Here is a 16,108-nt window from a genome sequence, read left to right on the forward strand (position 1 = left end):
ATCCAAATCATTAGGGATCGTAAGAACAAAACACTAGTCTTGTCTCAAGCATAGTTTGTTCTAGATTGATAATTTTGTTGCTTTTCTTCCCAAACCAAGGTATAATTTTTTTTCTTTTTTTTTCTTTTCTTCTTTTTTCTTTTAAAAAAATTGTAGGGTGATGAATCAAATATCTTAATTTAAAGTTGGTAATATATACTTGATGTTAATCGAGCTATGAGTATTGTTTATAGTATTTCTATTCATATTAGACTAAGTAGATGATATTTTTTTTATGTTTTTACAAATAATACATTGAAGATATAAATAGGATAACTGTTTTAAATGGTAAAACTACTGAAAATATTTTCAAGTATAACAAAATGAGTGATAGGCTGCGATAGATTTATATCATTCATACTGATAGATGTCTATCACAGTCTATCACTAATAGATAGTAAAATTTTGCTACATTTGTAAATAAATTAACTTATTTTCCTACCTATATAAAAAAAAATGGGCTATTTTGAGACGATGGAGGGCTGCTACACTTAAATAATGTGGACAATTGGGGAAAATGGCCTATTGGAGACTTTATTGTCACACCCCCTCCCTAGCCTTAGCCCCAAGACTTGGAAGGGAGCATGAGGGTACACCAGTAGTATTTCCAGACAATATTTTAATTTAACATTTCCCCCTGTATCTATTAAAGACTGTGACATGATTACAATAATCTATCTAATTTTCATACACATAGTTCAATTTCCTATATTCTTTTATCACATGATCCGAGCCGTGCCCTGAGAATTTACCAAGTCCTGGTGTTTTGGTGGTTTATAGACTCCTTCCTGAACGCTCTACTTTGCTACTTGGGATGGGGGGGGGGGGGATAGAAGAAAACACTTGAAAGAGTGTGAGCTACTAAGCCCAGTGAGTGGTGCTTTTAAAATAATAATTACTTTGCAAAACATATTTTTGGGAAGTCAATCACATAATCACAATTCCAGTATAATTTATGCATGATCATGAGTAAATTCATGCAATCATCATCCCCCAATTCCATGCTATACTCGGCATGTTCATGCTATCAATCATAACAACTTTTTATGGAAACTTTCCTATAACCCTCTTTTCCTGCTAATGTGCACATCGACAATTCTTTTCCTGCTAGTCATGCTTAGGTAACTTGACTATATTTCCCGCCGGTCGTCACCGACTATTATTTCTCGCCGACTGAGGCCGACTATAGTTTCCCACCAAGCACCTTTTATTAAGCATGCTAACTTATGTAGTCTGGGTATAATCTCAGTTTCCATAGAAATTTCACAAACAATATCATGGCAACAACATAACATCATAAGCATGCATCTTGCACTTATATATGCATTTATCCATATATCAATGCATAAAACTAAGTAAATACTCACCGCAAGCAAGTTTTTCCACTAAAATCACCTTGAGAATACCTTCTTGAGAATTTCTCCATATCAATGAAAATTCCTCAATTAATACTTGTTATATCAATAATAATGTCAAAATTTCCAAAACACCATTATATATTGAAAATACCAGCTTACCCTACTCTAATTTAGCCAAAATCCTAAAATTAGCCTCTTTAGAGGTTATTTGGACCGTGGTAGGCAGCTGGACGTTTAGCCATAGGCAGGGTGGGCGTGTTATGCCGCACAAGGGGCTGACGCATTGGGTGCGCGTTGCACGGTGGCCTGTTGCGCTAGGCGTGATGCGTCACATGGTGGGGCTGCTGCGCTGAGCTAACGCGCGGACGGACGCAGCGCTGTAAGGCGTGCGCATAAGGTGCCGGATGCGCTGACTGACTTGTGCGTCCGAGATGGCTCAATGCTTTCACCAACGCAACCTTTGTTTCTTTTGAACTTCACTTATCTTGGCAGTCTAATAACTTGAACATAACACTCTAAATATGCTCTCAACACAAGATTTTGGTGATGGTATGAATAAATTCCTCTCGCCCAACCCCTCTATTTATAGCTCTTCCAAACTCACCCCCTTGTGACAACTCAACCCCCATTTGTCTCACTTTGGAGCTGCCAATACTTAGCCTACCCAACCTAGCCTTGAGTTGTTCTCATCTCAGCTTGCCAGCCAAAATTTCCTTTTTTGCATGAAATCTCCTTCACCCACCTCCTGCTTAGGGTGATAAGATTTCCATTGCATGAAATCTCCTTTGTCCACCTCCTGCTAGAACTTTGTGTGAACCTCCTTTTGCCACCTAAATCACTTAAATACTTAAACATATTTCTCTACTTAAATTGTTTAAGACTTATGTTCGTATAACTATTGGCATCTTCCTTTGGAGTTTTTCCATCAATTAGCCTTACCTTTTGTCCTTAACGCATAACAACTCACCCTTCCTTCGTCAAAGTCCCATTTAGCCATCACATGAGTCAGCCATCACCAACGCATAGGGTGGTTGCTCACCCTCAACGCATGGCTTGCTAGGTATGCTTGCTCGGCCTACTAAGCATGGACGCACGACACTGACCATCGACGCATGGGCGTGCTGCCTAGGCGCTTGCGCGCTTGGCCGTATAGACGTGCTCGATCGCATAGGAGCGCCTTGTCGCATAGGCATGCACTTAGCATAGCGCATCGACGCATGGCTGCTCGACAGACTCGACAGCACTCGATGCATAGGATGTCTTGTTCGCTCAACGCATAGGCATACCTATTCGATGCATGGGTTAGGCGCTTGGCGCATGGCCTGTGCGCTTGGCCTTGATGCATGGCCTTTTCGCCTAGCATGCTCACTCGACGTAAGCCTCATGTCCGTGTCTGCATGGCTCATGTATGCATTTGCATTGGTTGTATGCAAGCCTTTAGTCCTTTTTCAAGTATTCTTGCTTCCATTCTCCATTCACTCTTGCGTTTAACATGTTTAAGCCTTCCATATGCGTTTGATCTTTTGGTCACTTTTTTTTTTTGGATAATTTTAATGTTTTTCACCCTTTGCTCCACTATCCTTACTTAGGGTTTTGTTCTTCTCTAATTAACCTTTCCACTTTAGATTTAGGGTCTTACATTTATTTTGGAAACAGGGACCCTTTTTAAAAAGAATGCATTTTTAACCCCTTATAGGTAGGAAAAGACCATTATACCCTTTTTTTTTAGGAAAAAGATTCAAAACCTTCCCTCCCTCCATGACCATTTTCTTGCAACCATTAAAATTCCTTTCAAAACTCCTCACAACTCCTCACATTCTTTCAATTTTTCTTTAATATTTTGGTTCATCATCTTCAAGTTCATTAGTTCATCTTCATTAAGCAAGTATTTATGCACATTTTAGAGGGTTTTGGATTTGGATTTTTTGGCATTTTGATTTTATGGGTTTTCATGGGGTTTCATAATTGTTTTGATTTATTTGTTAAAAAATGTTGCATTTTAGAATGATTTTAAGGCCTATTGGAGGTTTATGAGTTGATTTGTACATTAGAAACCATATTTTTTGCTTTAAACTCTGATTTTTTTAACTTTGAGCATCTCAAATTTGATGAACCCCGGACGGGCTTTTAGATATTGACCAGACGGGGGGAAATTGTGATTGTGCGGGGGAAGGCTTGACCGGGAAGAGGGGACAGGTCGGGCAAGAAGGGAAATGGGGCAAGAAGAGGGAGAGACGGTCGGGTATGGGTGTGTTCCGGTCTCGGACCGGCCAGGTATGGGGTCGGGCGACTTGGGAAACGGGGTGGGACCAAGGCGAGAAGGGGGAGAGATGGTTGGGTATGGGTGTGGCCTAGTCTCGGGGCTGGCTGGGGCCGGGCGACTTGGGAAACAGGGTGGGACCGAGCGTGAAGGGGTGAAGGGGTGAAGAGGCGAGCTTCCCGAAAATAAGTACTGGATTTTGGCCCTGTCCTTGGCCCGATCGGGCCCAAGGCCTGGCCAACATCCAGTAGCTTATTTTTTGAATCAGGTGACTAGGGAACAAGGAAGGGATCGAGCTGGGCAATCTTCAAACAGCTACTGGTTTTTGCCCTGGTCCGGGGCCCGACCGGGTATTTGGCTGGGCCAAAAACCAGTAGCTTTTTTTTTTAATTTTTAAATATTCTGACGCATTGCTGTGTCATGTGGACTTCTAATTTATCTATTTGATGAAAAATGTAGGTTATAATAGAACTAGAAAGGAAGGTTCATCCTAATGATCATTTTCTTGCAGCCCTTTCATGTTATTCCCATATAGAAAAGGCTATCCCTAAAATTAAGAAAATACTAACTCCCATACAATTAGTCATGTTTAGACAAACATGTTTTGGTCATCTCCTTGATACAAATATCATCTTCAATGGACCACCTATCCATTATATTTTTCTTCGAGAGGTAGAGGAACCTAAAAGAGATGTTATTAGTTTTAATCTTATGAGGAATAAGGTATCATTCAGCCAAATGGTGTTTGACCTTATTACAGGACTAAAACATCAAACTAGAACTATGAGAGGAGAAAATCTTTTGTCAGACTCAGAGCTAAGTATCTAAATGACAATGAGGGTATGAAGGCATATGAGTTGGACTCTATTTTTCCAAAACTTGAGCTTGAAAACGATGTTGATGCAATGAAAATTGCATTGTTTCATTTTATTGAGTTTGCTATGATGGGTAGACAGCAAACAAAATTTGAAAATTTAGCGATCATAGATGGTTAGAATAGATTTTGTAATGAGGACTAGAGCAAGAAAATTTATGAAAATACAATCAAACGATTTAAATAAGGACTGAAAGATAAAGCAGTACGTATAAGGGCAATGCAGATGGAAAACATCAGACGTACAGTCTTTATGGGTTTTCCCATGCTTTTCAGGTAATTTAGTTAATTTGATTTAATGAATATTCATTGAATTACACCACTAATACACACTTACATTTCATATAGGTATGGGCATACGAAACGATTTCGTCATTATTCGGTCGCGTTGTAAATAGATTGAATGACCCTACAATACCAATTCCCGACTGGGCCCATGCAAATAGACGCTAATTCCTGGTCGGGCTCATGCAAAAATCATAAAATAATACTAATTCTCGGCCCACCGCTCATGTAAAAAATCATACAAAAATCATTCAAATGCACAAAAATTCATAAAGATGTGCAATATAATTAGTAATAAAGAATCCATAAATCACTCGGCGGTATTGAAAGGTTGATTGCATGTCGTTTTGTTGTGATCCTTTGCCCACATCTAGAACACATGTGGACTTAACGAAATTCACCTGCAGAAGGAAATTTTGTTGTTTGTGGGCGACCTACTCTTGGAACTCTTTTTGGAGGCAATGTTTCCACATCGACGAATTTCGATGATTACTTCCACTCCGAAAAGTGTCCAAGTGGTCGTATAGGTTCAGCATATGCAGCCAACACTGATTCAACAGAGTATACCCATGAACAAAGAGAGAGAGGATCAATATACCGAGCCCTGCATACAGCAATCGCGTGTGTATTGGGGTTGATACCCTAAAGTCTCATGTCTTGTAGTTTGTAAACAGTTTGTACGAACACTTGTGTTGTATAATATATGATATTTACTTCACATCTTATTTTTGCTCAGTAGTATGTTTTATTTGCTTTACCACAAACCAATAAACATAAAATCCTTGGTTATCTGTATGTAACTTAAGCATGTATATGGTGACATACAAGTGGATCATGTCTTGAGTGATAACCAAAATGGTCTGTAGTATATGGATATAAGAGGGAAACCTCATCCTGGTAACGCTACAGATGTGGCTCGCTTTGTGGAATGGTCACAAGTGTCGTGACTTGTCACAGATGGTCTGATCCTGATCATTCGTGTAGGGGACATGCGAGCGGAGGCATCTTATTCAAAAAGTTTGTATAAGACCTGACCACAAAGTGTTAACGTCTCATTATATAACACCGTTCATGACAGAGACTTCACTTCACTAGGATGACCATAGGTAACATGACCTCAATCCTGAGTGAGTTGGAAACTCCTGCCATTGAGAACGGTCCTTTGATTTGTATGGATGCAAGTGGCCAGGTCGTCGATTCAAACCTACCATTTTGGGGATTCGTCTTATTTGGGAGCTGGAAACTTAGCTACACAAGATGGAATTCACTCCTTCCTCGAGGCATGGGTAAGTAGATAGATAGCTCCCTTAAGGGCTAATTCCAGAGCTTGAACGATGTGGCGCCACATACCTTCTCTTGGCCCGAGAGGTGTTCACACATAGTTGGACTATGTTGTATTGTTCATTAGAGGAATTAGTGGTACTTAAAGAGTGAGATGTAACTATAGGGGCAAAACGATAAATTAGCCCAACTTTACTTACGAGCATCTGTGAAGGGTCATCGTACTGATGATTGATTATATCTGATGGACACAGAAATATATCTGTGGTAAGAAGAGTTCAGTTGATGGTCTGTAGTGGAATGCCTGGTAGTTAACGAATGGTGGATCTCGTGGCTAAAAAGTTTAGTCAGCTATTCACAGATCGTTGGAGCTTCGAGCCACAGGTTCATTAAGTCCCTTGGGTAGCTTGGATAAAGACGAGAATCAGTGTTTGGGTCAATTTTAAATGTTCAAATTGATAAGAGGCAGTTCATATAATTGAACTGGTTAATTATATATGATATAATTGACTAAATGTATGAGATATATTAATTTTGGAGGAAATTAGATACAAATATGATTTATATCAAGTGGGGGAGAAATTACTATAGTAGATATGTGATATCAAACTATAAGGTAAGAATATAATATGATTATATTCATTAATTATTAAATTGGTTAATTATATGATAATTGACTGAAAACCTCTCCTCGGTTGTGCGTTAGTGGGAGAATCCGAAGTCGGTTATTGTAACTGAAGAATAAAATGAAAATTTGTTTCATTTTGCAAAAAGTTCAAAAATTTCACAATCGGTGTCAAAACATAACGATCGCTTAGCTTGAGAGCCTATACGATAGTAGTTCATTGTCTAAACGATCGCACACCAGTGCCTAAACGATCGCACGCCTGTCCCTAAACGATCGCTTAGCTTTCCTAAACGATCGTATAGCATGTCACATTTTCTAAACGATCGTATACCTTTTATTAAACGATCGCTTAGTAAAACCTACAAGATCATGTAGCTTCATCTAAACGATAAGCATCCTTGTTATACGATAACTTCTTCTCTCCCACTTACTTATCAGCTACACGATCTGTCTTTTCTCCTACCTCTACCAAATTCACCAAAGACCACACTTTGGATTCTCACTTCGAGAATACCAAGGTCTCCAACTGGTGGTGTCATCCCTGCTGTTCATTTGTTCGTGCTTGTTCGAGTTGTCGTCGTTTGTGTAGACGATCGTTCTACCACAGCCGACTGTTTTGCTGGGCGATAGAGTTCGAGTAGAGGTTCTTCTGCTACTTCTGAGTTTCACGTTTGAAGAGAGTCTTCAATTGGTATGAGAACTCTTTCCCTTATGTTTTATTGTTCAAAGCATACCATTAATTAGTGTTTATTTGCATAACTTTCTGTTAGAATGTGTATGTTGTATTTTGGTCACAATGAAATCGGAAAGATCCGAATGCACTCATGGATGCTCTTCATTAAGAGTTCCTTCAGTGTGAATAAGGGATTTCACAATAATCAAACTTGCGACAAGTACATGTTCTTGCTGTTGGGGTCGATGCCCTAAATCTCGTAGGGTCCTGTAGTTTGTAAACCATGTATGAACAAACATTTCAGTGATTTATAATATATGATATTTTATTCACCTTTTTCTATGAAATATATGATATTTTAGTTGCATTAACCACAAATCAATAAACTAAGATCCATGGTTATCATTGTAACTTAAACATGTATGTGGAGACATACAAGTGGATCGTGTTTAAGTGATAACCTAAATGGTTTGAGTATATGGATAAGGATAGGTACCTTATCCTGGTGACACTACGAGTATGGCCCACTTTGTAGGTATTACAAATGTTGTAAAGTACTACAAATGATCTGTTCCTGATCATTCATGTATTAGACATGTGAGCATGGATATTCTATACAAAGGAGTTTGTATAAGACCGAACTACGAAATATTTAGTCACGTTATATAACGTCGTTCATAATTGAGACTTTCATTTCACTAGGATAACCATAGGTAACATGATCTTAATCCTGAGTGAGTTGTGAACTCCTGCCTATAAGGGCGGTCCTTTGATTTGCATGGGTGAGAGTGGCCAGATCGCCGACTCAACAAGCCTACCATTTTGGGGATTCATCTGATTGGGGAGCTAGGAACTCAGCTACACAAGATGGAATTAACTTCTTCCCCGAAGCAGGGGTAAGTAGATAAATTGCTCCCTTGATGACTTATTCTGAGTCTTGAACAATGTGGCACCACACCCTCTCTTGGCCCGAAAGGGGTTTAGTCATAGTGGGACTATGATCTATTGTTCATTAGAGGGATTAGTGGTACTTAAGGAGTTAGATGTAACTATAGGGGCAAAATAGTAATTTGGCCCAATTGTACTTACGAGCAATTTTTGAAGGGTTGTCGTACTGTTGATTGGTTATATCCAATGGACACAGAAATATATCTGTAGTGCAAAGAGTGCAGTTGTCGGTCTTTAGTGGAGTGCCCGACCGTTAACGGATGATGGATAATATGATTAAAGAGTTTAATCAATTATTCACGTACCGTTAGAGCTTCAAGCTACAGGTCCATAAAGTCCCCTTGGTAACTCAATAGATTTAAGTTGAGAATCAGTTTTTGGGTTAATTTGAAATGTTTAAATTAATAAGAGAGAAATTGATTATATATGATATAATTCAATTAATTCAATTATATGTGATATAATTGATATCATGTATTTGATACATTATTGTTTGATTGAAGCAACTAATATTTGAATATGATTCAAATATATTTTCTATGAATAAGATTCATAGTTGTTAAATTTAATATAAATATGATTTATATTAAATACCATAAAATAAAGGGAAAAAACTATGGTTTATATATTGTATATGATACGATATTAAAACTATAGATTATAAATATAATATGATAAGTTAGTTATCATATCTATTTATGATTTATTAATTATTTGATAATTAATTCTTTTTTCTCTATAATCACCCCTCAGTGGGAAGTTATTTAGTTTTTGTGGCAAAAACAGATAAATGAAATTTGATTTCACAATTCCAAAGACAAACGAGTATACACGATCAAGTATCTACACGATTGGAGTTGAAAGCCTATGCGATAGTCTCATTTTCTCTAAATGATAGAATGTTTTTGCTATACAATAGCCTTGTGCCTACTCGATCGTCTTCCTCTTCGAAACTCTTGTTGGTGTTGATGTCCTAAAGTCTCGTATCCTGTAATTTGTAAATAGTTTGTATAAACACTTGTGATGCATAATATTTGATATTTTACTTCACTTCTTGATTTTGCTCAATTGTTTGTTTTATTTGCTTTACCACAAACCAATAAACATAAAATCCCTGGTTATCTGTATGTAACTTAAGCATGTATATGGTGACATACAAGTGGATCATGTCTTGAGTGATAATCAAAATGGTCTACAGTATATGGATATAGGAGGGAAACCTTATCCTGGTAATGCTACAGATGTGGCCCGCTTTGTGGAATGGTCACAAGTGTTGTAACTTGTCACAGATGATCTGATCCTGATCATTCGTGTAGGGGACATGCTAGCGGGGGCGTCCTATACAAAGAGTTTGTATAAGACTTGACCATGAAGTGTTAACGTTTCATTATATAACACCGTTCATGACAGAGACTTCACTTCACTAGGATGACCATAGGTAACATGACCTCAATCCTGAGTGAGTTGGGAACTTCTGCCATTGGGGGTGGTCCTTTGATTTGTATGGGTGCAAGTGGCCAGGATTCAAACCTACCATTTGAGGATTTGTCTTATTTGAAAGCTAGAAACTCAGCTACACAAGATGGAATTCACTCCTTCCTCGAGGCAGAGGTAAGTAGATAGATAGCTCCCTTAAGGGCTAATTCTAGAGCTTGAACGATGTGGCGCCACACACCTTATCTTAGCCCGAGAAGTGTTCACACATAGTTGGACTATATTGTATTGTTCATTAGAAGAATTGGTGGTACTTAAGGAGTGAGATATAACTACAGAGGCAAAACAGTAAATTAGTCCAACTGTACTTACGAGCATCTGTGAAGGGTCAGCGTACTCATAATTGATTATATCTGATGGACACAGAAATATATTTGTAGTAAGAAGAGTTCAGTTGTTGGTCTTTAGTGGAATGTCTGGTAGTTAACGGATGGTGGATCTCGTGGCTAAAGAGTTTAGTCAGCTATTCACAGACCATTGGAGCTTCAAGCCATAGGTTCATTAGGTCCCCTAGATAGCTTGGATAAAGTCGAGAATAAATGTTTGGGTCAATTTTAAATGTTCAAATTGACAAGAGGGAGTTCGATTATATATGATATAATTGAACTGGTTAATTATATATGATATAATTGGCTAAATGTATGAGATATATTAATTTTGGAGGAAATTAGATATAAATATGATTTATATCAAGTGGAGAAGAAATTACTGTAGTAGATATGTGATATCAAACTATAAGGTAAGAATATAATATGATTATATTCATTAATTATTAAATTGGTTAATTATATGATAATTGGCTGAAAACCTCTCCTCGGTTATGCGTTGTGGGAGAATCCGAAGTCAGTTATTGTAACCGAAGAATAAAATGAAAATTTTTTTCATTTTGTAAAAAGTTCAAAAAAATTGCTCAAGGTGTGGAAACATCACGATCGCTTAGTTGAGAGCCTATACGATAGTGTCCATCGCCTAAATGATCGAACACTAGCGTACTAAACGATCACACGCATTCTTTAAACAATCGCTCACCTTCACTAAATGATCGCTTAGCATACTGAGTTTTCTAAACGATCGCTTACTCTTTACTAAATGATCACTTAGTAAAACCTACACAATTGTGTACCTTTCTCTAAACGATAAGCACCCGACTATACGATAGTCACCTACTATCTCCCACTTACTTGTCGTTCTACACGATCGTCCTTTCCCCCTTCTTCTACCAATTCTATCAAAGTCCACTCTTTGGATTCTCACTCCGAGAATACCAAAGGCTTCAAGTGGTGGTGTCGTCCCCGGTTGCTGCTTGTTCGTGTGTTGTCGTTCATGTAAACGATCATGTTGTTAGGCGACTGATTGCTGGGCAATTTGGACCGTAGAGGAGTCGCTTCCGCTGGATTGAGTTTGAGTGATGATAGCCTTCAATTGGTATGTTTACTCAATCTATTGTTATTTAATTGTTAAAGCATCCTATAATTAGTGTTAAAATGCATACCTGTTTGTTAGAATGTGTGTGTGGTAATTCGGTCACAATGAAATAGGAAAGATCCGAACACGCTCATGGATGCTCTTGTTTAAGAGTTCCTTCAACTCTAAACTTCCCTCTAACCAAAATTAGCCAGAGCCCATCACTCCTGGATTTTTACACCGAGAATACCAAGGTCACCAAGTGGTAGTGTCCTGTTTGGTTCGAGGATCGAGTTGCTACTTGCTGCTTGTTCGAGGAGTGTTTGAGTTGTTCGATGAGTTCATGAACGAGTTAGATCAAGGGATTACTTGAAGAACGGTTATTCAAAGGTATAGTCTCTTGATCCATTGTTTTTATTTTGAAAGTATGTTGTAATTTAAGTTTTATGCATAATCTGTTCTTGTATGACTGTAAATGTATGTGTTCAATCACAATGGGATTTAGATGATCCGCTTCCGCTTAAAGGTTCTCTGTAAATAGAGTTTCTTAACTTGCACGAATATTTACATGGCCTCCTAAACCTCCATCTATCACCTTGAACTCATGTTGGTCAATTGACTTAACTTCATGTCTGTTTGCTTTGTCTGTCATGTCACGAATTATTGCCATTGCATAGTCTGACAGTCTTGATGTGCTGTTTGATGCATTTGTTCGACGTCTGTAATACAAGTCCTGTAACCAACCTCTAAATGATCTAGAAATGACGTGATTGGTAGTTGTCGTGCATCTTTTAATACTTCGTTTATGCACTCAACGAGGTTTGTCGTCGTTTAATTGTAACTTATGTTACATTGGTACACCCTAGCCCACTACTCAAGACCAATATCTTCTAGGTATGAAATCCTTGATTACTTGAACACTTTGGAAGCATGGATATGTATAGAGGTATTACTGAAACCTCTTCCCATATGAGGAATGTGTGTAGATCTTCATCATTCTGAATTACAAATGCAGGGGTTTTAGATTTCAATTGAAGTCATCTTATAACAAGATTATACTCATCTGACATTATACCACTTATCCTATAAACTTCAGTTAAGAATTCATTATAGGTCATGCCGACCTCAATGTCACACCCCCACAACTCTCATCCATCGTAATCCTTTTCCCTTTCATTCGAAACGCCACCGAATAAATCCAAACACGAGGTATTTTCCTACAATTTATAAAAAAAAAATGTATTAATGTAATGTAGTTAAAGAAAAAGCAAAAAAAAAAAAAAAACTAAAGACAAATTGGCCTGGTCATCCACCCTGTCGGGTAGAACATCGGACCAAAAAACAAAATGCTTAGTTTTTTGTACGCTCGGCCAGGCTAGATTAAACTCTACCGGGCCCCAGACCAGTTCCAGCCCGGTTTCTATCCCGTACCCGGGAAGATCGGGTCAATCAATTAATTTCATACCCAGTGAAGTTCCAATGAAGCTCGATCGGGAATCAAATTTATTCCAACAATTATTTTGTACCCGTGAAGCCCAGTCGGGTAATTTCAACTCATTTGTTTTCTACCCGATGACGACCCGGTGAAGCCCGACCGGGTAATTTCAACTCATTTGCTTCCTACCTGGTGAAAGCCTGGTCGGGTATCGTAAAAAAAAATGGCTGTTTTTTTCGTTTTTTTTTTAATTTATAAATATCAAATGCAAGGCATTATGAAAAGAAAATAAACAATCAACAAAGCAAGAATAAATCAACTCCAAAAAGGTCGTTTATTTTTGTCAATTTTTCTAGAAATTATCGAACTATTAATATATACCTTCTTACGGAGTTTACAAAATTACAACTTTGTGAAATATAAGTTTTGGACTTCATGAATTTCTTTCTGGAATAATTTGGTGAATAGAACTTTTTGTGGGGTTGTAAACAAATCAAATTTAGTTGTGGAGAATTTTTTGTGTGAATATTTTTTTGTTAATAGTTTTTGGATAAATTAATTTTTTGTGAATAAATTTATGTGAATAATTTTTTATGAAATAATTTAATAGGTTGCTTGTTGAAATTTGAAGTGGGAATTTAATAAGGGCAGAAGAGTAATTGGAATTTTTTGAATGAATAATTTTTTTGTTAATGCTTTTTGGATAAATTAATTTTTTTGAGAATAAATTTAAGTGGAGAATGTGAATTAATTTGGTAGTTTAATGGTTGAAATTGAAAGTGTGAATTTAATAAGGAGCATTTGTACAACAAATATTTCTTACATCATTTTCATCAACATTTTCATCAACAAGAGATCAAAAAAAAACTTTTTTTAAAAAAAAATAAAAAATACAATATCAAACTTTCACTAAGCCATTTTTCCCAATTTTCCAAACAATGTCTGAAATTTAAGAGTCAGTGAGACATCCATGGAAATGGAGGACTTCTCGTAGCAACTTATTAATAAGTCAACGCTTTGGGAAATCCATGGAATCGAATACTGAAATGGTCGACTTCGGAAAATCCATCATAGTACCCAGTGTTCTGGAGCTGGCAAAGCAGTCCATCCCTAAAATCCCTCTTCGCTATCAACGTGCCGATCAGGACCCCCCCATCGTTCCCGGCGGAGAATCTGGGCCGCCGGTACCGGTCGTTGATCTTCGCCGACTGGCCATCGGAGATTCTGCTTCTCCCGAAATTGACAAGTTGCATTCTGCGTGTAAGGAATGGGGATTCTTCCAGGTATCTAAATGTAATGTAACCCTTTGCTAATTCTGCCCTAATCTTGTAATTCTACTTCTTTATATCCTTGTATTCTCCGAAAATTTGAAAAGAACTATTGTTGTAATTCTTTAATTTTGAAATAAATGATTCAAAAACCTTTATAATCCAACCATGGTTATTTGAGTTAAAGAAATCTACTGCAAAACATTCCGAATCTTTCCAATCCAACCTAAAATTACCCATTACCATAGACATCTTGAATTAGGGTCTTAGGAAAAACAAAAAGATGAAGAATAAAAAAAAAGATTAGCAGGAAAACCAGAAAGATTAAAGTATGATAGGGGTACCATTAGGCATTGATTAGAGAAGTTATGGTGATTTGTTATGAATAGAGGGAGCTAGGAAGGAGGAAGGGTTCTATTGTTATGAAGAAGAAACTCTGTATGAAAGAAGTATAGGAATTGATTACTAAGCAGTTTCTTCTTGATTTTGTGAAATCTGGCACTTGGTGGTTTGTGGTTGGCTCAAAAGACTGAATTAATTGTTGTTGGCAGATTATAAACCATGGAGTTCCAACCTCATTGCTGGACGAATTCAGAAGGGAAATTGAAAGTTTCTTCAATCTTCCCTACGATGAAAAGAAGTTGCTTTGGCAAAACTCAGAGAGTCAAGAAGGATTTGGGCAGCTTTTTGTGGTATCGGATGAGCAGAAGCTTGATTGGTCAGACATGTTCAAAATAACTACTCTCCCTCTTAGTCTAAGGAATCCTCATCTTTTTCATAAGCTTCCACCAAAACTCAGGTCTTTAGCCACGTCTTGAAGCTCCAATTGAATGGTATGTTTCCGATTTCTAATTGACTTACATGTTGCAGAGAGACATTGGAAGCTTACTCAATTGAAATCAAGAAGTTGGCAATTGTCATCTTGGACCATTTGGCTGGAGCTCTGAAGATGGATGTTGAGGAAATGAGAGAGCTATTTAGAGATGGTGTTCAGTCAGTGAGGATGAATTACTATCCTCCATGCCCTGAGCCTGATAAGGCCATTGGATTCTCCGCTCACTCAGATGCTGATGCTTTGACAATTCTCTATCAGCTCAATGAAGCCGAAGGATTGCAAATTCGAAAAGGTGGGAGATGGGTTGCTGTTAAACCACTTCCAAATGCATTTGTAGTCAACATTGGAGACATCATGGAGGTGATTCATGATTTCTGTGCATTGAACTTCTTCTGATTCTTGTGAATAACTTTGTTAGCAACTTACTATCCTTGGCCTGTCTCTCTACCTTTGCTGCAGATAGTAAGCAATGGAGTATACAAGAGCATCGAGCATAGAGTTTCATTGAACTGTTCCAAGGAAAGGCTTTCAGTTGCAACATTCTATAGTTCAAATCTAAACTCGGAGTTGGGTCCAGCCAAAAGCCTCGTTGGACCGCATAACCCAGCAGTTTTTCGAAGAGTTATGTTGGAGAAGTATTTCAAAGACTTCTTTGCTCGTAAACTAGAAGGAAAATCATACCTTGAGCATATGAGAATAGAGAATGAGGGCGACCATGTTTGTTGAAAGTTGGTTACCGAAAGGAAAGAGAAGGAATATCAGGCGTATGCTTGTCTCGCACAGGTGCAAGTGGAAGAAATCATATATCCATATCAGAAACAGTGAAATGAGGAATAAATTGGTACAGGTTGACCTTACATTCTTAACCATTAATTTCCTGACCTTCACAATCGTAGTAGAATTTGTAGGATAAAAGCAAATTTCTCATCATAATTCTGTATTCTTTCCACTGTTATGATTTGAATGTTGGACCTAAGAGGATTGATTGTTCTAGGCTTTATGGGCTGCCCCCGATCCAGCAAGTGCTTGGAAAGTAAAATTAGAATTAACCAATAGTAAAGATAGGTTAGGGTAAATTTGATCCTTTAATATATTGGGAAATTGTCATAAATAACTTTCTCAAGTTTTCATCCTTCAAAACTTCACATTTAAAAAAAAAATTGTTAAAATATTTTTTTTTTGGTTTTGGTTGAGATAGACCATTTAGTTAAAAAATTAACTTTTGAAATCTCTGGTAGAAATTACTCATTCCAAATATCAAATTTTACAAAAAAAAAAAATAAATAAATAAATAAGATTTGGAAAATATAAATGGTCTGTAGTATA

At 37.5% G+C, this 16,108-nt stretch overlaps 1 protein-coding gene across 1 annotated transcript; it reads left to right on the forward strand.

Annotated features, from left to right (window-relative positions):
* The first annotated feature begins 13,599 nt into the window (after positions 1-13,599).
* LOC120074178 (protein SRG1-like) lies at positions 13,600-15,837 on the forward strand. The gene is made up of 4 exons (XM_039027208.1): positions 13,600-13,962; positions 14,499-14,746; positions 14,818-15,142; positions 15,242-15,837. The coding sequence occupies exons 1-4, from the start codon at positions 13,708-13,710 to the stop codon at positions 15,506-15,508; spliced, it is 1,095 nt and encodes a 364-aa protein (XP_038883136.1). The 5' UTR covers positions 13,600-13,707; the 3' UTR covers positions 15,509-15,837.
* The last annotated feature ends 271 nt before the right edge of the window (positions 15,838-16,108 follow it).

The sequence above is a fragment of the Benincasa hispida genome, chromosome 3, assembly GCF_009727055.1.
Source record: "Benincasa hispida cultivar B227 chromosome 3, ASM972705v1, whole genome shotgun sequence".
NCBI lineage: Eukaryota > Viridiplantae > Streptophyta > Magnoliopsida > Cucurbitales > Cucurbitaceae > Benincasa > Benincasa hispida.

Bases quoted from the DNA above. Each gene is read 5' to 3' on its own strand.
- LOC120074178 (XM_039027208.1), top strand. From the start codon at position 13,708: ATGGAATCGAATACTGAAATGGTCGACTTCGGAAAATCCATCATAGTA. The intron at 13,963-14,498 runs GTATCTAAATGT...TGTTGTTGGCAG, and splicing joins AGGAATGGGGATTCTTCCAG to ATTATAAACCATGGAGTTCC. The intron at 14,747-14,817 runs GTCTTTAGCCAC...TACATGTTGCAG, and splicing joins AAGCTTCCACCAAAACTCAG to AGAGACATTGGAAGCTTACT.